This window comes from Rhinoderma darwinii, chromosome 3, assembly GCF_050947455.1.
Source record: "Rhinoderma darwinii isolate aRhiDar2 chromosome 3, aRhiDar2.hap1, whole genome shotgun sequence".
NCBI lineage: Eukaryota > Metazoa > Chordata > Amphibia > Anura > Rhinodermatidae > Rhinoderma > Rhinoderma darwinii.
This window is the reverse complement of record NC_134689.1, coordinates 195723005-195745113: the sequence shown is the minus strand read 5'-3', so window position 1 is coordinate 195745113 and position 22109 is coordinate 195723005. Positions and strand designations below refer to the sequence as shown.

Sequence of the window (22109 nt, the reverse complement as noted above, 5' to 3'; positions counted from 1 at the left end):
AAATGGCCACTGCTAAAGATCATAGTGTAGTCCCACATTTCTTTGCAGGTGTCTAAAAGCACACACTGGTACTGACATGCAGACAGAACAGCACTGACATACATGTCAACACCAGCACATGCGCAAGGGACTTCATGAAACCGTTTAGACGATATACTGGGTGTGTGGCCATGCAGTGTGAGTCCAGTCTGAATGTGCAATTATTTGTAGAATTCTATAGGTAATACAATAATAGCACCTGTTCACGTTTTAACTTTTCCCGTTTTCGGATAAGCTCAATAAGTAACCGCGCTCTTTCAAGGTCATGCCTTAACCGCTGCCAGTATTTTAACTTCTTTTTCAAGGACTGGACTTCCTCGTCATCTTCTCTCTGAGACAAAAGAACACAAATGTAAAATAAATACCTGACAATCTACCATTTGAGATATGAAATGCGCAGTTTGTGCCCTAAATATTGTTCATAAATAATAAAATACTGGTGACGAGCGAAACGGCAGGTAATGTTGAAGTTGGGCATTAACCAGATATATGAAGGGGGTTGTATAAAAGAACCAACCCCTTCTAAAAAAAAGAATGTCCTCCAAACCTTTTGCCATTACTCTGGTTTCACTTTTCTCTCCATTCTTTTTGCAATTTGGCTAAAAGCTGGATAGCAACAAATGATAAAAAACAAAAAAAAACACAACCACGTTTTCAAAGGGGTTTTCACAACCTAAGAAATTGCTGGTCTATCCTCAGGATAGGCCATCAATATCGCATTAGTCACAGTCCGACTCCCGGCACCCCCATGCCGATCAGCTGTTTTTAAGGGGCCACCATGCTGCTTCCCCTTCATTTCCTTTACTGCTTACGCTGTGAATCGCCGACACCCTTGTAGCGGCAGTTCACAGTATTACAGCCTTCGCCCATTCACTTGAGTGGGAGAAGGCTGTAATAATGTGAACCGCTGCTACAAGTGTGTTGGCGATTGACAGTATGAGAAGTGACAAATGAAGGTCTGCAGATTTCTCTTTTCATTGATAGAATAAAAATTCCCATACCTGTTGAATGTGTCTCTGGGACTGTAAACTGGACTGTAGCCGTCTCAGCAAAGGAATGCCATTTCTGGAGAGTCTCTTTAGTAGCCAGTAACTTTGTACCCGCTCAACAAACTGCTTTTTCCGTTGAATTGATACCTGGTTTATTATTTTGTTTATTCTAAAAGAGAATACATATATATTTAAAAAAAACAAATAAACACAATAGATCATTATCAATAACAAATATTTTAATGGGTAACTAAACTCGCAAAAGACTTCTTACGTGTCATACTGACATGTCAGAAGCTTTGATTATGAGAGTCTGAGCTACGAAACCCCCCCCCCCATCTCTAAAATGAAGAGGCAGGAGCGCTCGTTTGAGCACTGAGCCTATTCGTTTCGGATGGTCTTTTCTCAGAGCCTGTACACCAATTCCTCGGATTTCCGAGAAAAGCCGATCAGAGACTAAGGCTGGATTCACACGGTTTTTGGACGGGGAAACCGCACCGCAAAACTCGCCTAAAATACCTACCATTGATTTCAATGGGAGGCGGATTTCTCCTGCGAGCGGTAAAACCGGCTTGCGGGAGAAAGAAGCGACATGCCCTATCTTCGTGCGGTTACACCTCTGACATCAACGGGAGGCAGAGAACGCGTATTTCGCAGCGTTTTATGCCCGCGGCGCTCAATGGCAGAGGAAAATCTGCCTCAAACTTCCAACGGAATTTCGAGGCAAATTTTCCGCCTGCAAAAAGCTCAGTGTGAACCCAGCCTAAGCGGCGCAGCTCTCACCCCAGCCCTTCTGCTGCTCAGTTTTAGTGATCGGTGGGGGTCTCAGTGCTCAAACCCCCACATTCAAAGCTTCCGACATTCATTATGACACGTCAGAAGTTTTTTGCAAATTTAGTTACCCATTAAGACCAAACAATGAAATCACAATGAATCCCTTTAGTAGCATGAGACATCCAAGATTCCCCACCTGCTTCTACCATAAACACTTTACATTAGGTACTTATTGCACATTGAAACCCCTCTCATACGACATCTCACCAGTAAGGCTATGTTCACATCTGCGTAGGAGGCTCCGTTATGGTTTACCGGGGACAATAGTGCAGCATTCTGCCCTATGGTGTCCGGTAAAGTCACCGACAGCCCGACGGTAGGTTGGTTCCATTATTCCCTTGTTCTGCTCCTCTGACGGAGCAGAACGGAATGGTTCAACATAGGTGTTAACATAGCGTTAGGAAATAAACCCAAAATTCACATATGGTGGGAAAAGTGTGGCACAAACCACCACAATAACGGGTGAAACCACTACATTGATTCATGCAGCTCTGACAAGGACCTAGACCATGTTGTATGGGGAAATGCCACAATTGCCAGGAAGTGGGCACACAGCATTGTAAAGAAAAAATTAAAACTAAAAAAGGGACGCAGAAAACATGCACAGCTCTGGACAAAAGTGTGTGATAGGAATATAGAACACATGGCGGCTCCTATATTATACTTTGCCAAGAACAAATTTGGCCTACAGTTTATGGTCAGTGCATTCACCCCATAAATGTCTTCATTCAACCAAAACTCAAACAGTGTACCCCCAAAATGTCAAAGTAGACAATTATGGGTCACTACAACAGATCAATGAAAAGTAGAATTACCACTTAAAGGGGTTTTCCCCCACTAAGAAAACTTACTGCTGGGACCAGCACCGATCGCAAGAATGGGGGTTACGTGTCCCCAGCTTGGGTTGAGCGACAGATATGTGCAATGTCATTCTACTTAACTCTATGGTACTAACAGATAGCCAAGCGCTGTACAAAAATGGCAATAGCTCTGCAAGCAAAAGCAATCTCTCTGCTTTACCAAACTCTACCTATTACTCCAACTATTGATTTACCAGTATATGACAATGTTACATTCTGCAGAGAAATCCTCTAAGGCTCTTTTCACACGACAGGATCCGAGTGACGGCCAATAAAAACGGCCGTTTTGGTCAGTTTTTCTCTGACGTTTTGCATCCATTCGGTTTCCGCTCCAGGCCGTGTTTCCGTTTTTTTCCCCGGTCCGTTTTAAAAACAGATGAATTTCATTTGTACATTTTTTGCCACACTTCACTCTGTAGATAGTGCCACACAGCTCGCCCCCCCCGTAGGTAGTGCCACACAGCTCCCCCCCCGTAGGTAGTGCCACACAGCACCCCCCCCCCCCCGTAGGTAGTGCCACACAGCTCCCCCCCCCCGTAGGTAGTGCCACACAGCTCCCCCCCCCCCCCCATAGGTAGTGCCACACAGCTCCCCCCCCCATAGGTAGTGCCACACAGCTCCCCCCCCCCCGTAGGTAGTGCCACACAGCTCCCCCCCCCCCCCCCGTAGGTAGTGCCACACAGCTCCCCCCCCCGTAGGTAGTGCCACACAGACCCCCGTAGGTAGTGCCACACAGACCCCCGTAGGTAGTGCCACACAGACCCCCGTAGGTAGTGCCACACAGACCCCCGTAGGTAATGCCACACAGACCCCCGTAGGTAGTGCCACACAGACCCCCGTAGGTAGTGCCACACAGACCCCCATAGGTAGTGCCACACGGAACCCTTTTACATAGCCCCACTATATCCGGACTTCAATGTCCATATATGGACAGTGAAGTCAGGGACTTGTCCTGGAGCGGAATCCACAATCGCCGGCCACAGCGTTGCCGAAGCTGTGGCCGGGGATTGGGGATTCCACTCCTACAGGGAGCAAAAAAAATACCCTCCTCCTCACATGCACTTTGCACTGTGAGGAGAGAGTGAGCGAAGGAAGACACGGCCGTCACCCGGAACACATTCAAGTGATGGCCGTGTATTACCCGGCCCTATAGACTTCTATGGGAGCCGTGGACAAAAATAGGGCATATCCCATTTTTTTGACGGCCCGGTTTACGGTCGTGTGAATAGCCCCATTTAACGTCTAATGTTCCTACCGCGGCCGTGGGACGCGGCCGGGAAACCCTGCCGTGTGAATAGGGCCTTACAATAAATTTATTTTTTACTTTGGCAAAAAAGCTAAAACAAACTTTCAAGAACCTTAAGGCCCTGTTCGCACAGTTTTTTGCAGGAAAAAAATTCTGCCTCAAAATTCCGTCTGGAATTTTGAGGCAGATTTTGACCTGCCTGCATGGCGTTTGCCGTGTTTTCCGCCAGCGGCCATTGAGCGCCGTGAAAAAAAACAATCGATGGCCTATCCTCGGGATAGGCCATCAATAGTCGATGGGTTAGGGCCCGGCTCCTAGGACCCTCCGCAGATCAGCTGTTTTGAATGGGCCACAGGGCTCGTACGAGCGCTGCTTTTCCTTAATTTCTTCTTGCTCACTGAATCGTCGAAACGTATTTAGCGGCGATTCACAGGTATTGCAGCCTTCTCCCATTGAAGTGAGTGAGAGGAAAAGCTGAAATACCGGTGAATCGACGCTAAATGCGTGTCGTACGAGCTCTGCGCCTCTTCAAAACAGGTGCTAGGCCATCAATTTTTATTGCCTGGAAAACCCCTTTAATATTGGCATTTTTTATGCCTTTTTAGATTCAGATTTCACATTTTGATGAAGAAAAATTGCGGATTATCTACTGCGCTTTCTTTTTTAATAAACTTGTTAGATACAATTCTAAAGACTGAAACGGAAGATAAATTGACATGCTGCGGATTTTAAAATCCACACCAATTTATGTGCTTAAAAGTTCTGCAACGCCTAGATGAGATTTGTTGGTACTGTAGCAGGCTGCGGATTTGCTGCAGGAAAATATGTGCGGCAAATTTGCACATCACGTGCTAATAATGCGTGTTGCATAAAAAATATATTAGATTATTAAGATTAATTTCCCAATTACTACTGGTATCAGTTGCTTTAACTCCTTCCCGACCGCCACAGTCTTTTGACGTCAGGCAGTGCAGGTCCCCAGTCTACAACGTCTTTTGGCATCGCTGTAGATAAGCCTGGTGAGCGCTCATCCTCTAAGCAGGAGCTGTAACTTACAGCTCCTGATCTCAGAGCAGCCTGCTAAATACAGCTGGGGTCGAAAAACATTCCAACCCCAGCTGCTTAACCCTCTGATTGCCACGGTACGTGACCGCGGCATGATCCAAGGGAATTCCCCTCTTTGATTGCATCACCGGAATTCCGGTGATGCGATCAAACACCGGGGAATCCCTCTACAGTCAGCCCTGGAGACCTACAAAGGACCCCAGGGCTGTCTGTTCCGGTTGCCTGCTGTTCGGGCACACTATATGCTGCCCTAACAGAAGCCTGTGTCATAGTGACACAGTGTAATGTATTAGCATACAGGAGTATGTTAATAGATTATAAGTAAAAAATAAGAGTTGTAAGTAAAGTTATCCCTTAAAGGGATTAATAAATAAATAAATGTCCCAAAAATTATTATTTTGCATAAAATCTAAAATTTGATTGCCCCCACATTACATAAAAACCTACACATATTAGGTATCTACACTACCGTAATAACCTGAAGAATTAATTTAACAACTTATTTAGCGTGAAACATGAACGGGATAAAAAATAAAGAAAAACAAGGCAGAGAATCGCTTTTTCCTATATTTACCCCCAAACTGCAGGAAAAAAAAATACTATTTCTCTCGCATAAAACAAGGCCTCATACAGTCACATCAATGAAAAAAATAAAAAAAGTTATGGCTGCTGAAATGCAGAGGCGCAAAAACAGAAAAATTTAGCTGGTCATTAACCCCTTCCCGACATTTGACGTATCCATATGCAAAAGTCGGGTAGGGGAAGTATAGTACGGGCGCACGCCGTAAACCCGCTCCATACGATGCCGGTATCAGCTGTTTGTTACAGCCGACACTTTAGAGTAATGAGCGCGATCCCGTTCGTTTAACTCGTTAAATGCTGCGGTCAATAGCGACCGCAGCATTTCAATCTTTAGAAAGAGGGGGGCGACCCCCTCTAACAGCTCATCTCGCCCCCCGCAATGTAATCCTGGGTGGTGGGGCGATGGTTGTTATGGCTACCTGGGGGCCTAATGAAGGCCCCCAGGTCCGCCATCTTTGTGCAGGGCTTAACAGAAGCCTGTCAGAATCACAATATTCTGCAATACATTAGTATTGCAGTATATCGTACAAGCGATCTAACGATAGCTGGTTAAAAAAAAAAAAAAAAAGTTAAAATTAGTTAAAAGGTTGGTTTTTTTTATGTAAAAAAAATAAAAAAATTCAAGTTAAAAAAAAAAACAACCTTTTCCCACTTTCCCCCCTAGAGCATAGTAAAAAATAAATAAATAAAAAATCAACATAATTTGTATCCCTGCGTCCGTAAAAGTCTGAACTATTACAATGTATCATTATTTAACCCGCACGGTTAACGCTGTAAAAAAAATAAGTTGTAAACGCCAGAATCGCTATTTTTTAGTCACCTAATCTAAAAAAGTCAAGAAAAAAAAAAAAGTGATCAAAACATCACATGTACCCCAAAATGTTAGTATTAAAAACAACAGCTTATCCCGCAAAAAATAAGCCTCATAACACTTAATCGAAAAAATAAAAAAGTTATGGCTCTCGGAATTTGGCGACACAAAATAAATTATTTTTTACACTTAGGTTTTTACTTGTCAAAGTAGTAAAATATAGAAAAAACAATATATATTTGATATCGCCGTAATCGCATTGACCCACAGAATAAAGTTAACATGTTGTTTTAATTGCACAGTGAGGTCCGTAAAAATGGCGCACAAAAAACCATGGAGGAATCGCTGTTTTTTCCATTTTCTACCCCACAAACAATTTTTTTTCCGTTTCCTAGTACATTATATGGCAAAATAAATGGACCATATCGACAGGAAAATAAAGAAGTTATGGCTTTTGGAAGGAGGGGAGGAAAAAACGAAAATGAAAATCTGAAAAAGGGCTGCGGCGAGAAGGGGTTAAGGTCTTTTCAGGCCCGGTCATTAAGGGGTTAAAAGCATGATCCAATAATACAAAAATTGTGTGGCAGTCCCCTGCAGAGTGACTAGAGAAGGTTCATCATAAGCACTTGTCCTGGAGGTGGGTAGTAGACGGAGCTCCGCAGGGTACAGGGATAAATGTTTAATATCTGCTGCTCATAAACTCCACTGTTTACTGTGACATTTCTGATGTAAATGCATAGGCCTAGATGGAATGCAAAAGCATGCAAACATCTTCTCTCCCACGTCTACAGACACAAAGGTAATATGGTGCACGGCTTCCCTGCAGACAGAGTAGGGGGAGTTCACACTGAGTTTTTTGATGTGGAAACCGCGCCAAAAAACAGCCGAAAATGCCTCCCATTGATTTCAATGGGAGGCGGAGGTGTTTTTTCCCGCGAGCGGAAAAACAGTCTCACGGGAAATAGAAGGAACATGCCCTATCTTCGGGCGTTTATGCTTCTGACCTCCCATTGACATCAAGGCAGAGAAAGCGTATTTCGATGCGTTTTTTGCCCGTGGCGTTCAATGACCGCAGGCAAAAAAACACCGTGAAAATCGGCGTGCAGGCAGAGCAAAATCTGAATTTTGAGGCAAATATTTCGCCTGCAAAAAAACCCCGGTATGAACCCAGCCTTAGGCCCTGTTCACACAGAGTATTTTGACTAGCTTTTTGGAGCGGAAACCGTCCAGCGTGTAAACACTAAGGCTATGTTCACACTGAGTATTTTGCCGAGTCTTTTGACGCGGAAACCGCGTCGCAAAACTCGGCAAAAACGGCCCGAAAACGCCTCCCATTGATTTCAATCTTCCGCCGTTTACGCCTCTGACCTCCCATTGACTTCAATGGGAGGCAGAGAAAGCGTATTTCACAGTGTTTTATGCCCGCGGCGCTCAATGGGCGCGGGCGAAAAACGGCGCGAAAATCGGCGTGCAGGGAGAGGAAAATCTGCCTCAAAGTTCCAAACGGAATTTTGAGGCAGATATTCCTCCTGCAAAATACTCCGTGTGAACATAGCCTAATAGTGTCCATAGGCCTCCATTATCAGACAGAGGCCCAAAGATTGTCCTTTGGTATACGTTCGTATACCACAAAAAAAAAAAAAAAAGTATGGAATAGCATTGCGGATACGTTATTCCATCCGGCAGAGTCTACGTTTTTGTCTGTGTCATCTGTTAAACGAATAACGACATGAGCTTTTCAATAGCTTTTTATTACGTATCCATTAAATAGATTCCCGACTGTGGCATCAGTCACCCTTAGGGTATGTTCACACGCAAACACAAATTACGTCCGAAATTACGGAGCTGTTTTCAGGTGAAAACTCCTCCCGAATTTCAGATGTTTTTTGCAAGTATTCGCGTTTTTCGCTGCGTATTTTACGGACGGAATTGGAGCGGTTTTTCATTGGAGTCCATGAAAAACAGCTCCAAAAACGTCCCAAGAAGTGCAGTGCCGCCTTTTGACAGCGACGCGTAAAATTACACCTCGTCTGAACAGACCATCGTAAAACCCATTGCAAGCAACGGGCAGATGTTTGCAGACGTTATGGAGCAGTCATTTCAGGCGTAATTCGAGGCGTAAAACGCCTGAATTACGCCTGAAAATAGGTCGTGTGCACATACCCTTAAACTCATATGGAATCCATTTAACTGATACATACTGAAAAGGTCATAAGTTCCAAACACCGAACAAATCCTACATTTAACGTGTACAGCGCCGAATGCACTGTATTTGAAAAGTTACCCAACTTCTTAAGTAAGGGTAAGTTCACACTAGGGATGTCACGATACCAGAATTTGGACTTCGATACCGATACTTCGTTTAGTATTGCAATTTCGATACTTTGCCAACAGTAATAAAAAAATAAAAAAATTATTTTGTTTTCTGATGTGACATTTAGGCCTCATTTACACGAGCGTAATATACGCGTGTCGTACGCACCTATATTACTCTATGGGGCAGTGCAGACAATGCGTGAATTTTGCGCAGCGCGAGTGCGTTGCGTAAAACTCACAACATGTTCTATAATCGTGCGTTTTTCGCGCATCACGCACCCATTGAAGTCAATGGGTGCGTGAAAACCACGCATGCCGAACGGAAGCACTTCCGTGCGAACTGCGTGATTCGCGCAAGAGCTGTCAAACTGATTGTAAACAGAAAAGCACCACGTGCTTTTCTGTTTACAAACATCCAAACGGAGTGTCAAATTAGAGATGAGCGCACCGAACTTCACCGGGTTCGGCTGAACTCGTTTTGTCCGAACCCGGCAAAAAATTTTCCGGTACGCGACGTCAGGAGACAGTCACTGTCCACGGTGCTGAAAGAGTTAAACTGGTTCAGCACCCTGGACAGTGACTTCCGATCACAATATACATGAACGTCTTCTTCCTCTAGTCTGACCTCCCGGGATGACAATTCAGTCCAAGTGACAGCTGCTGCCAATCACAGGCTGCAGCGGTCACATGGACTGCCACGTCATCCAGGGAGGTGGGGCCGGATGACAAGAGAGGGACGCGTCACCAAGGCAACGGCCGGGAAACCGGACTGGAGGAAGCAGGAACTTCTTGGTAAGTATGAACGTCTTTTTTTGATTCACAGGTTGGTGTATATTGTGATCGGAACTTACTGTCGCGGGTGCTGAAAGAGTTACTGCCGATCAGTTAACTCTTTCAGCACCCTGGACAGTGACTGACGTCGACTAGCCTCATCTCTATGATGGCAGCTGCGCGAAAATCACGCAGCCGCGCATCATACACTGATGACACACGGAGCTGTCAAGTGCCTTTTGCGCACGCAAAACGCTGCGTTTTTTGGCATGCGCACAACGCACACGCTCGTGTAAATGAGGCCTAATAGTAATTAATCCCATCATGTTTCTCAGTCATAATGGGTTAATGTGTGAGGTACATGATGGGGTTAATTACTATTAATGTAATTTTTTTTCCTTTTTGTACTGCTGTAGAACAAAATAAAGATATTAAAAAAAAAAAAAAAAAAAATGTGAGGAACATGGAGGTTAAATTCATCGCACCTCGCGCCTCACATTAATAAGTGAATGAAAGCCGTGTTTATTTCATTTTTTTACAGCGCACACCTCATAAATGATGCAAAAATATTGTTGTGCGCGCCATTACTGAATGTGTGTATTTTATGTATTGAGACTTATTTTAAGGTTTATTGTAAAAAAGGTGTATGTGTATTTTTTTTAAATTTAACAATACTTTGTTTTTACTTTATTTTTATACTTTAATATACTGACATATCAGATATATGCCAGTACATTAACCTGTGGACGGATAGCACACAGGCTGTTAGGACATACCTCCGTATGCCCTAACAACAGGAAATATGGTAAGACAGCCCTGGGTTCCTTCAATAGACCCTGGGCTGTCTGCCCATATATGGTATGTCCCTCGATCGCGTCACAGGCATTCCCTGTGACGTGAACCATGGGCATCCCCCCTTCTCACTTCCTCTTGAATGCTGTAGTCAGCTGTGATCGCAGCATTCAGGGGAATAGTGGCGGAGATGAGAGGTTTCTCTGATCTCCGGCGTTATAGAGCGGGGCTGCGGCTGTGTAATACAGCCATTGCCCCAATCCTGACAGGAAGTGCACGCGCAGTCAGCATGAGGGGATGCGGCCGGCGCTGCACTAATGAGCGGCGGTTCAGGCACTAACGACAGAACATGGGGGTGTTTTGTAGTGCGCCCGCCATGTTCTGTCTTCGGTGACGCAGATCATTAGTGCAGCGCTGGCCACATCACATCATGCTGACTCCACGCACTTATCAGGACTCAGGAGCGGGGCAATGACTGTATTACGCAGCCGCAGCCCCGCTCTCATACATTCATGTGTTACTATACTGAGCTGTGCGGCTGCGCAGCTAAGTATTGAAATACAGGAAATAGCGGTATCGAACCGTTTGGGGATGCACAGTATCGAAGTTTCGATGCACCGTGCATCCATCGTTCACACTTGCATTGTATAATCTGTTTTTAGATCAGAATAGGGATAAAAAAAATGGTCAGTTGAAGAAAAAAAATCCAGTTGAAATCAAAATAACTGTTGTAAACGGATTGCACTTCATTTGTATCTGTTTTACATTGACACCAATGATAAAAATAACCCATCAATTGGACCGATTTTATTTTTTTTTTAACGGAGAAAAAGGCCTGTACTCCGCACTTTTAGCCCCAAGTTTGTCAAAAACAAACAAACAGATGACTAATATAATGGACGCAAACGGATGCAATTAAAAATCAGTTTTTATCCTTATTCTGATCTAAAAGCGTATCAGAGTAACGGATTATACCACGCAAGTGTGAACTTATCCTAATAGGGTTGTCACGATACCAGAATTTGGACTTTGATATTGATACCTTATGTAGTATTGCGATACTCGATACCAAAACGATACTTTGCCAACAATAAAAAAAAAACCAAAAAGAAAACAGTTCTTACATTTTCTGATGTGAGGCGCGTGGTGTGATGATGAATTTTGAACCTCCATGTGCCTCACATTAATAGTAATTAACCCCATCATGTTCCTCAGTCATATTGGGTTAATGTGTGAGGTACATGATGGGGTTAATTTGTATTAATGTGAGGCACATGGAGGTTCAAAATTGATCACACCTCGTGCCTCACATTAATAAGTGAAATAAAGCAGTTTCTTTTATAGCAGCGTAAACATCATAAATGACGCTATAAATGTGTTATTACGGTCTTGACCATACCGAATGTGTATATTTTACGTATTAAGACTTATTTTAATGTTGATTGTAAAAATGTGTGTATTTTTATTTATTTTTTAATTTAACATTACTTTTTTTTTTCTTATTTTCAGGCTGTCTGCCCATATATGGTATGTCCCTTGATCGAGTCACAGGGATTCCCTGTGATGCGATCCAAGGGGCATCCCCCTTCAATGCTGCGGTCAGCTTTGATTGCAGCATTCAGGGGAATAGCGGCGGAGAGAAGAGATTTCTCGGATCTCTGACGTTGGAGCAGGGCTGCGGCTGTGTAATATAGTCATTGTCCCGCTCCTGACAATAAGTGTGCGCGGTCAGCCTGAGGTGATGCGGCCGGCACTGCACTAAAGAGCGACGGCGCAAGCACTGAAAACAGAACATGGGGGTGTTTTGCAGTGCGCCCGCCATGTTCTGTCTTCGTTGCCGGAACTCATTACTGCAGCGCTAGTCACATCACATCAAGCTGACCGCGCGCGCTTGTCAGTACTCAGGAGTGGGGCAATGGCTGTATTACACAGCCGCAGCTTTGCTCTAACAGCATTCACGTATTACTATACTTAGGTGTGCGGCCGCACAGCTTAGTATCGAAATACATGAAATGGTATTGAACCGTTTGAGGATGCATGGTATAGAAACAGTATCAAAGTTTCGATGCATCATGGAACCCTATAGCCTAATATACATTTAAAAATAGGTGGATAGTTACACATTATCAAATAGTGTTCAAAAAAGTGACATGTGCTTTAACCCCTTCAGGACCAAGCTCATTTTGGCCTTCAGGACCAGACCCATTTTTTTAATTCTGACATATTTCACTTTATGTGGTAATAACTCCGGAATGCTTTTACCCATCAAAGCGATTCTGAGATTGTTTTCTCGTGAGACATTGGACTTTATGATAGTGGAAAAATTTGGTCGATAAATTCAATATTTATCAGTGAAAAACACCAAAATTGTGTGAAAAATTGCAAAAATTAGCATTTTTCTAAATGTAAATGTATCTGCTTGTAAGACAGGCAGTTATACCACACAAAATTGTTGCTAATTAACATCCCCCATATGTCTACTTTATATTTGCATCGTTTTTTGAACGTCCTTTTATTTTTTTATGACATCACAAGGCTTAGAACTTTAGCAGCCATTTCTCACATTTTCAAGAAAATTTCAAAAGGCTATTTTTACAGGGGCCAGTTCAGTTGTGAAGCGGCTTTTAGGGCCTTATATATTAGAAACCCCCAAAAAGTCACCCCATTTTAAAATCTAAACCCCTCAAAGTATTCAAAACAGCATTTAGAAAGTTTCTTAACCCTTTAAATGTTTCCCAGAAATTAAATCAACGTGGAGGTGATATTTTCAAATTTCATTTTTTTTTTGCAGAAATTCATTTTTAATCAATTTTTTTTGTAGCACAGAAGTTTTTACCAGAGAAACGCAACTCAATATCTATTGCCCAGATTCTGCAGTTTTTAGAAATACTCCACATGTGGCCCTAGTGTGGTAATGGACTGAAGCACCGACCTCCGAAGTAAAGGCGCACCTAGTGTATTTTGGGCCTCCTTTTTATTAGAAAATATTTTAGGCACCATGTCAGGTTTGAAGGGCTCTTTCGGTGCTAAAACAGTGGAAATCCACCAAAAGTGGCCCCATTTGGGAAACTACACCCCTTGAGGAAATTATCTAGGGGTCTAGTGAGCATTTTGACCCCGCAGGTTTTTTGCAGAAATTATTGGAAGTAGGCCATGAAAATTAAAATCTACATTCTTTCAAAGAAAATGTAGGTTTAGCTAATTTTTCTAATTTCCACAAGGACTAAAGGAGAAAAAGCACCGCAACATTTGTAAAGCAATTTCTCCCGAGTAAAACAATACCCCATATGTGGTAATAAACAGCTGTTTGGACACACGGCAGGGCTTAAAAGGAAAAGAGCGCCATTTGGCTTTTGGAGCTCAAATTTAGCAGGAATGGTTTGCGGAGGCCATGTTGCATTTGCAAAGCCCCTAAGGGACCAAAACAGTGAAAACGCCAAAAAAATTACTCCATTGAGAAAACTACACCTCTTGAGGAATCCATCTAGGGGTGTAGTGAGCATTTTGACCCCACAGGTGTTTCATAGATTTTATTAGAATTGGGCAGTGAAAATAAAAAAAATCCTTTTTCTTCAATAAGACGTAGCTTTAGCTCAAAATTTTTAATTTTCTCAACAAATAAAGGAAAAAAAGAACCCCAACATTTGTAAAGCAACTTCTCTGGAGTACGGCAATACCCCACGCGTGGTCATAAACTGCTGTTTAGACACACGGCAGGGCTCAGAAGGGAAGGAGCGCCATTTGCTTTTGGTGTACAGATTTTGCTGCATTTGGTTTCTGGTCGCTATGTTGCATTTGTAAAGTCCCTGTGGAACCAAAACAGTCCCCCCCAGAAGTGACCCCATTTTGGAAACAACACCCTCAAGGTATTCACCTAGGGGTGTAGTGAGCATGTTAACCCCACATGTGTTTTGCAGAAATTCGTGTGCACACGATGTGGGAGAGTGAAAATGGGAATTTTTCCTTAGATACGCCAATATGTGGTGCCCGGCTTGTGCCACCATAACAAGACAGCTCTCAATTTTTATGCGGTGTTTCCCGGTTTTAGAAGCACCCTACGTGTGGCCCTAATCTTTTGCCTGGACAGGGCTCAGGAGTGAAAGAGTACCATGTAAAATTGAGGCCTAATTTGGCGACATATAAAGTATTGGTTCACAATTGCAGAGGCTCAGATGTGAAATAAAAGAAACCCCTGAGAAGTGACCCCATTTTGGAAACTACACCCCTCAAGGCATTTATTAAGGGGTGTAGTGAGCATTTTCACCCGTGTCTTTTCCATAAATGATTGCGCTGCCGAAGGTACAAATTAAAATTTTGCCCTAGATATGCCAATTCATTGTCAAATATGTCGTGCCCAGCTTGGGCCACTGGGGACACACACCTCAAAAATTGTTAAAAGGGTTCTCCCGGGTATGGCGATGCCATATATGTGGACATAAACAGCTGTTTGGGCATGCTGTAGGGCTCAGATCGGTGGGAGCGCCATTTGGCTTTTGGAGCGTGGAATTTGCTTGGTAATAGTTTTGTTTGGAGTATCACTGTTGTTTCCGTTTATAATGTGGGGCATATGTGAGCTGGGCAGAGTACATCAGGGGCATAGTCAGGTGGTATAATAATAAGGAAAAAATATAATAAAATGATCCATAGACGAGTGTTACGCTGTGACACAATTCTTTCTGCACAGGCCGGTGTCGCACTGATAACTGGCGTCCTTCCTTATTCCCCTTTTGGTCCACACTCTGCACCTTTGCAGTTTGGGGAATTTTGCCGGGAAAGTGTTGTCCTGGTATAATACGGGCACCCTCGCTTCCAGCAGATATGTTTGGGCCCTCCCCTTCCTGGTTCCCTAATTTTAGTGCCTTGAAACATCGCCTTTTGAAACAGAAGAATTGTTCCCCTCGGGCCGGCACAACTGGATATTTTTCTTTCCTGAATTATTGGAGCCTTAACTTATTTTATTTTTTCATAGACGTAGTGGTATGAGGGCTTTTTTTTACGGGACGAGCTGTAGCTTTTATTGGTACCATATTGGGGTACATGCGACTTTTTGATCACTTGTTATCCTTTTTTTGGGAGGCAAGGTGACAAAAAAACAGCAATTCTGCCATAGCTTGTTTTTTTTATATACAGCGTTCACCGTACGTTATAAACTACATGTTACCTTTATTCTGCGGGTCAGTACGATTCCGGCGATACCTAATTTATAGAACTTTTTTATAACTTTTTGCACAATAAAATAACTTTTGGAAAGAGAATGTATTTCTTCTGTCGCGATGTTGTGAGAGCCATAACTTTTACATTTTTTCGTCGATGGAGCGGTGTGAGGGTTTGTTTTTTGCGAGACGAGGTATAGATTTTATAGGTACCATTTTTGGATACATGCGACTTTTTGATCACTTTTTATTTCAATTTTTGGAAGACAGTGACCAAAAAAACAGTAATTATGGCAGTGTTTTTGAGGGGTTTTTTTTACGGCGTTCACTGCGCTGGATAAATAACATAATATTTTTATAGTTCAGGTCGTTACGGTCGCAGCGATACCAAATATGTATGGCTTTATTATTTTTTTCAATAATAAATGACTTGATAAGGGAAAAAGGGCGATTGTGTTTTATTTTATTACTTGAAACTTTTATTGTATGTTTTACAACTTTTATTTTTACTTTTTTTACACTTTTTTTTACACTTTTCTTTAGTCCCACTAGGGGACTTGAATGTCCAAATGTTTGTTTGATGTTCTAATACATTGCACTACCTATGTAGTGCAATGTATTGGAACTCTCAGTTGTTCACTAACAGCAAGCCGATCAGGCTCCGCCTCTGGGCGGGGCCTAATCAGCTTACGTAATGGCAGACAGGAGTCCATTGCTAGGGCTCCTGTTGCCATAGTAGCAGTCGCCAGCCTTGCCATCGCATGGCAAGGCTGCCGATTTGCTAAACCTCTAGGATGCAGCGATCACAATGGATCGCTGCATCGAAGGGGTTAATGCCAGGAATCGGAGCTAGCTCCGGTTCCTGGTGATAGATCGGGGTGTCCGCTGTAACATACAGTGGACACCCACTGCTGATGACGCAGGCTCAGCTTCTGAGCCGGAAGCTGAGCCGGCGCCATCTTGCCGATGGTACCGGAAGCCTCCTGGGCCCCGCCGACGACGGGGCATAGGAGGATTCCGTTACAGGCTGATCGGGAGGTAAGTATTAGCCCTCCGATCGCCTTTGCAGCCACCGGCAACCCAGCGATCACGTTGTTGGGGTGCCGGTGGCTATAAACTCCTCACATGCTGCGATCTCTATTGAACGCAGCATGTGAGGGGTTAATCGGCCGGATCGGATGCTAGTTCCGGTCCTGGCTGATACCTCAGGGTAACAGCTGTATGTTACAGCTGTCATCCGGCGGTGATGTCGCTGGCTCAGCTCCTGAGCCAGCTTCATCTCCATGACGTAGTTACGTGAAAAGGCGGTAAGCCACCGGCTTTAATCACGTAAATGTACGTGATTGGGCGGGAAGGGGTTAATAATGGACCATAAACATACATGGAACAACGCATAACAGCGGTGGAGCCTTTCCTGCTTTTTGTGGTGGTTTTGCATAGATCGCGAAAGACCAGAATTGTAACCACGGGAAAAATTCACACAACGGACATTAACTCCTCATGCGCACGACCGTTGTGCCACTCGGGCCGTTTTTGACGGCATCCGAGTGGCACCCGATAGTCTTCACGGACCCATTCACTTTATCCAGAACATGTCCTATCTTTCCTTGGATCACTGACAGGACTTGGCCGGCGCACACAGTCGTGTGCACGAGGCATTAAAGGAAGGGTGTCGTGAAAAAAAAAAAAATTATATCAATTTGCTTTTAGTGTTTTATCAAAAAATAAGTTATTTATTTGTGTTTTACTTTTTTTTTATTTTCTAACTTTTTCTTCACTATGGGGGCTGCCATTTTTTTTTTCATCTCTGTATGTGTCGATTAACGACACATACAGACATTGAATACGGCACATACATCCCCATAGAGAATGCGAACGGGAGCCGTTCCAGTCACTATGCTGTACGCCGTCTGTGTGGGAACGGCGCATGCGCCGTTCCAACACTGTCCAAATGGAATGTCTTTGGCCGAGCGACATCCGTCGCCATTTTCTTGTGGACCGGAAGCCGCGGCCGGACAGTAAGATGACTACTTCCGGTCGCGGCTTCTGGACATGTGTTCTGAAGCGAGCGGACGGAGCGAGCAGACGGACAGGAGGGAGCGGCGGCGGCAGGAGCAGGTAAGTTATGTTTGTATATGTTCGTGTTTTAGTGTGTGATTACCAATTTATCTAAGCCTACTACACTGTGCATTAGCTCAAAAAATGGCGGCACACATTGTAGGAGGTTTAAACATTCAATCCCCTCGTTTCTCCCAGCACTAGCCAGGATAAAGGAGGGGGGGGGATTGTTTGAGGACGCTAGAGCGAGCATGTCTTCTCAAATTTTGCAGCATAAAGCAATGAGGTTGATTTACCACATGCCAATGCTGCAATTTTGGGAATTGCTCCCTCTAATGACCAGCACAGGGAAATGTTATAAATTAGAATCTAATTTATAATATTTCCTGACTTGTGAAAAAATTAGAACAATGTTTAATCATTTATACACTAAATGTTTAACTAAAAAAAAAAAAATAATAATTTCTAGCGACACATTCCCTTTAACCCCTTCCCGACATTTGACGTAAATGTACGTCATGGAAAGCATTGACTTCCCGCAAAATGCCGTACATTTACGTCAAATGTTTGGCACCGGCTCAAAAGCTGAGTCGGTGCCATCATCGTCGGATCTCAGCTGTATCTTACAGCTGACATCCGACTAACGGCGGGGACCGAAATTAGCTTCGATCCCCGCCATTAACCCCTTAAGTGCAGCGCTCAAACGCGATCGCTGCACTTAAGGTGTTTGCAGCTCATCGGAGCCCCAGCAATGAAATTGCCAGGGTTCCGGTGGCTGCAATGGCAACCGGAGGCCTAATACTGGCCTCCCGGTCTGCCTAGCACCGAAGTCGGTCAAGATCCGCCCGGCGGCGGAGCCTGATCGGCTTCCGTAGCTGCTGGCAAGATGGCGCCGGGTCAGGAGCTGATCCGGCGTCATCAGCGGTGGAAGTCAGCTGTACTGTACAGCTGACATCCACCTGTAACATTTTTGAAAAAATGTAGATTTTCATTTTCACAGCCTACTTGCAAAAATTTCTGCAAAAAACCTGTGGGGTCAAAATGCTCACTATACCCCTAGATAATTTCCTCAAGGGGTATAGTTTCCAAAATGGGGTCACTTGTTGGGGGTTTCCACTGTTTTGTCACCTCAGGGGCTTTGTAAATGTGACATGGCCTCCACAAACCATTCCTGCTAAATGTGAACTCCAAAAGCCAAATAGCGCTATTTTCCTTCTCAGCCTCGCCGTGTCTCCAAACAACGGTTTATTATCACATGTGGGGTATTGTTTTACTCGGGAGAAATTGCTTTACAAATTTTGCGGTGCTTTTTCTCCTTCAGTCCTTGTGGAAATGAGAAAAAATTAGCTAAACCTACATTTTCTTTGAAAAAATTTAGATTGTCATTTTCAGGGCCTACTTCCAATAATTTATGCAAAAAACCTGTTGCGTCAAAACGCTCACTATACCCCTAGATAATTTCCTCAATGGGTGTAGTTTCCAAAATGGGGTCACTTGTGGGGGGTTTCCACTGTTTTATCCCCTCAGGGGCTTTGTAAATGTGACATAGCCTCCGCAAACCATTCCTGCTAAATGTGAACTCCAAAAGCCAAATGGCACTCCATCCCTTCGAAGCCCTGCCGTGTGTCCAAACAGCCGTTTATTACCACATGTGGGGTATTGTTTTACTCGGGAGAGATTGGTTTACAAATTTTACGGTGCTTTTTCTCCTTCAGTCCTTGTGGAAATGAAAAAAAATTTGCTAAACCTACATTTTATTTGAAAAAATGTAGATTTTCATTTTCACAGCCTACTTGCAAAAATTTCTGCAAAAAACCTGTGCGGTCAAAATGCTCACTACACCCCTAGATAATTTCCTTGAGGTGTCTAGTTTCCCAGATGGGGTCACTTTTGGGGGATTTTTACTGTTTTGTCACTGCAAGAGCCCTTCAAACCTGACATGGTGCCTAAAATATATTCTAACAAAAATAAGGCCCCAAAATCCACTAGGTGTTCCTTTGCTTCTGAGCCCGATGCTTCATTCCAGTAGCATTCTACGGCCACATGTGGGATATTTCCTAAAACTGCAGAAACTGGGCAATAAATATTGAGTTGCATTTCTCTGGTAAAACCTTCTGCGTTATAAAAAAAATTGTATTACAAATTTATTTCTGCAGAAAAATATGAAATTTGGACATTTCACCTCTACTTTGCTTTAATTCCTGTGAAATGTGTAAAGGGTTAAGACATTTTCTAAATGCTGTTTTGAATACTTTGAGGGGTGAAGTTTTTAAAATGGGGTGACTTTTTGGGGGTTTCTAATATATAAGGCCCTCAAAACCACTTCACAACTGAACTGGCCCCTGTAAAAATAGCCTTTTGAAATTTTCTTGAAAATGTGAGAAATTGCTGCTAAAGTTCTAAGCCTTGTGAGGTCATAGAAAAATAAAAGGATGTTCAAAAAAACGATGCCAATCTAAAGTAGACATATGGGTGATGTTAATTAGCAACAATTTTGTGTGGTATAACTGCCTGTCTTACAAGCAGATACATTTAAATTGAGAAAAATGCTAATTTTTGCAATTTTTCGCTAATTGTTGGTGTTTTTCACAATTAAATACTGAACATATCGAGCAAATTTTGCCAGTAACATAAAGTCCAATGTGTCACGAGAAAACAATCTAAGAATCGCTTGGATAGGTGAAAGCATTCCGGAGTTATTACCACATAAAGTGACACGTCTGATTTGAAAAATGAGGCTCTGTCAGGAAGGTCAAAAGTGGCTAAAGAGGGAAGGGGTTAAAGATAAAACAAAACATTGACATCCGGCTCCCAATCTTACCTCTGAGGTGGAATATCCGGTACACTGACTGTTGGTACCACTGTACAGGTTTCATTCACAGCTTTTTTTGTTTTTTTAGCTTTCTTCCTCATTTTAGTTGATGACCTCGTGGACATATCAGTGCCCTTCCGACAAATTCCATTTTTTGATTCTGGTTCTTCATAAATATTTAGCGGTCTCCTGACACACCCTGAAGGCGTATGAGCATCACAATACGCAGTCTTTTTTACAGAAAATGTTGTGCCACTCACAGTCACTTCCTTCACGGGCTCCATTTTCATGTATAACCCAGCCTTCTGGGCACAGGTTACATGAAAAGCTGTATAACAGTTCGCCTTATGGCACTGAATGCAGGCACCAACAGCTTTCTTCTTGCAGAGGTAGCAAGTTAGTTTCCATCTTGCCGGGGGAATGTTACGAACACCGTCTATTGGTTCAATGAAAACAGTGTTGGCAAACCCTACTTCCGGTATCCATAGAGCACAAACAACATGTCCCCATCGGTCATCATCCGTCTTTTTGAAGGCACCACCCCTGTTTGGGCACAATACGCACTCAATCGATGTATTCCGTGACTGTAGACAATGTCTGCATAACCACTGTCCTTCTGGTATGTATGGCACACCATAGCACTCTTGATGTACGGCTAAATTACACATATCACAAAACAAGATAACATTACTATTCTGACATTCACCATCCATGCAAATACAACACACCGCATCCTCGTCTATTAAGGATTGCTGGTCACCCTGCTTTTGGTTTTCAAAGTACGATTCTTTTTCAAATCGGTCCATAAGAAATTCAAATATGTCTTGTGACACTACTGAGAAGCCATCGCTTTTCCTTTTCTCGTTTATAATTTCCAACCAGGCATAATCCTCCTCATCCATGTCATATTCCACTTCTTCATCCAACTCTTCGGAGGACTTTTCCTGAAAATTGTAATATGCAGCAGGCCTATTTGGAGCAGATGGGGGGCTACATTCTATGACACGTACTTTGGGCTCTGGAAGAGTGCTGGTGGTCGCGTGACCGTGAGTAGTCGGAAGAACTTCGCTTTTCTTTTTTGCTTTGCTCGCCTTGTGTCTTTTAGACCGCAGACAGACCTGGGGAGGTTGCTCACTGTTTTCTTTATTGCTATTGCATTCACTCATTTCTTGTGCAGTGGGATCATCATCCGAAATAATATCTAGAGGATCAAATATGCTTATTCTGTGCAAGCGGCCTTCAATTTCAATCTCGACCATTCTCTGTGCCTGAGCATATGTCAAGGTCTCTCGAGTAGGGGAATGTTTAATACTACATGGAGAAGTAGACGTCCTGGAGGTAGACACTCTATGAAAACGTCCTTTTCGCCTCATCTTGGGAGAGCTAAAAGGAAAAAAGTTACAAATGTTAGTTTAGAAATACTGGCACTGAAGTAGGATATGGAATAACACTGACATTCAATAAGTTTGTTTTATAAAGTAACATTCTGGAAACAAAGAAATTGTGAAACATATACTATTGTCAGTTAAAAGAAGTTCACAGCAAGGTTTGGACAATCCCGAGCCACTGTATATCTCAGGGAATGCACCAATACTTCAAATTCACTATGTTAGACTTATGGCCGTTTATACATCGCAGCCTACATACGAAGGCCCTTTTATACCGGCCAATAATCAGGCAAACAATAGTTTACAGAACGCTCGTTCCCGATCATTGCCTTGTGTAAACAGGGAAACGATCAGCCGATGGCACAAGTAAACGCACATTTATCGGCTGATTGT

At 43.3% G+C, this 22109-nt stretch overlaps 1 protein-coding gene across 3 annotated transcripts in view; it reads right to left on the bottom strand.

Moving 5' to 3' along the window:
* Window positions 1–22109, bottom strand: part of BRD1 (bromodomain containing 1) — a 110207-nt gene that overhangs the window by 45291 nt on the left and 42807 nt on the right. For all 3 annotated transcript variants that reach the window (XM_075857214.1, XM_075857213.1, XM_075857215.1), the window contains exons 2-4: window positions 20338–21711; window positions 1041–1197; window positions 239–370 (exon numbers count right to left, since the gene is read on the bottom strand). In XM_075857214.1, the coding sequence (XP_075713329.1) occupies window positions 239–370; window positions 1041–1197; window positions 20338–21701 (1653 nt within the window). In that variant the 5' untranslated portion in view covers window positions 21702–21711. The remainder of the gene's footprint in view (window positions 1–238; window positions 371–1040; window positions 1198–20337; window positions 21712–22109) is intronic.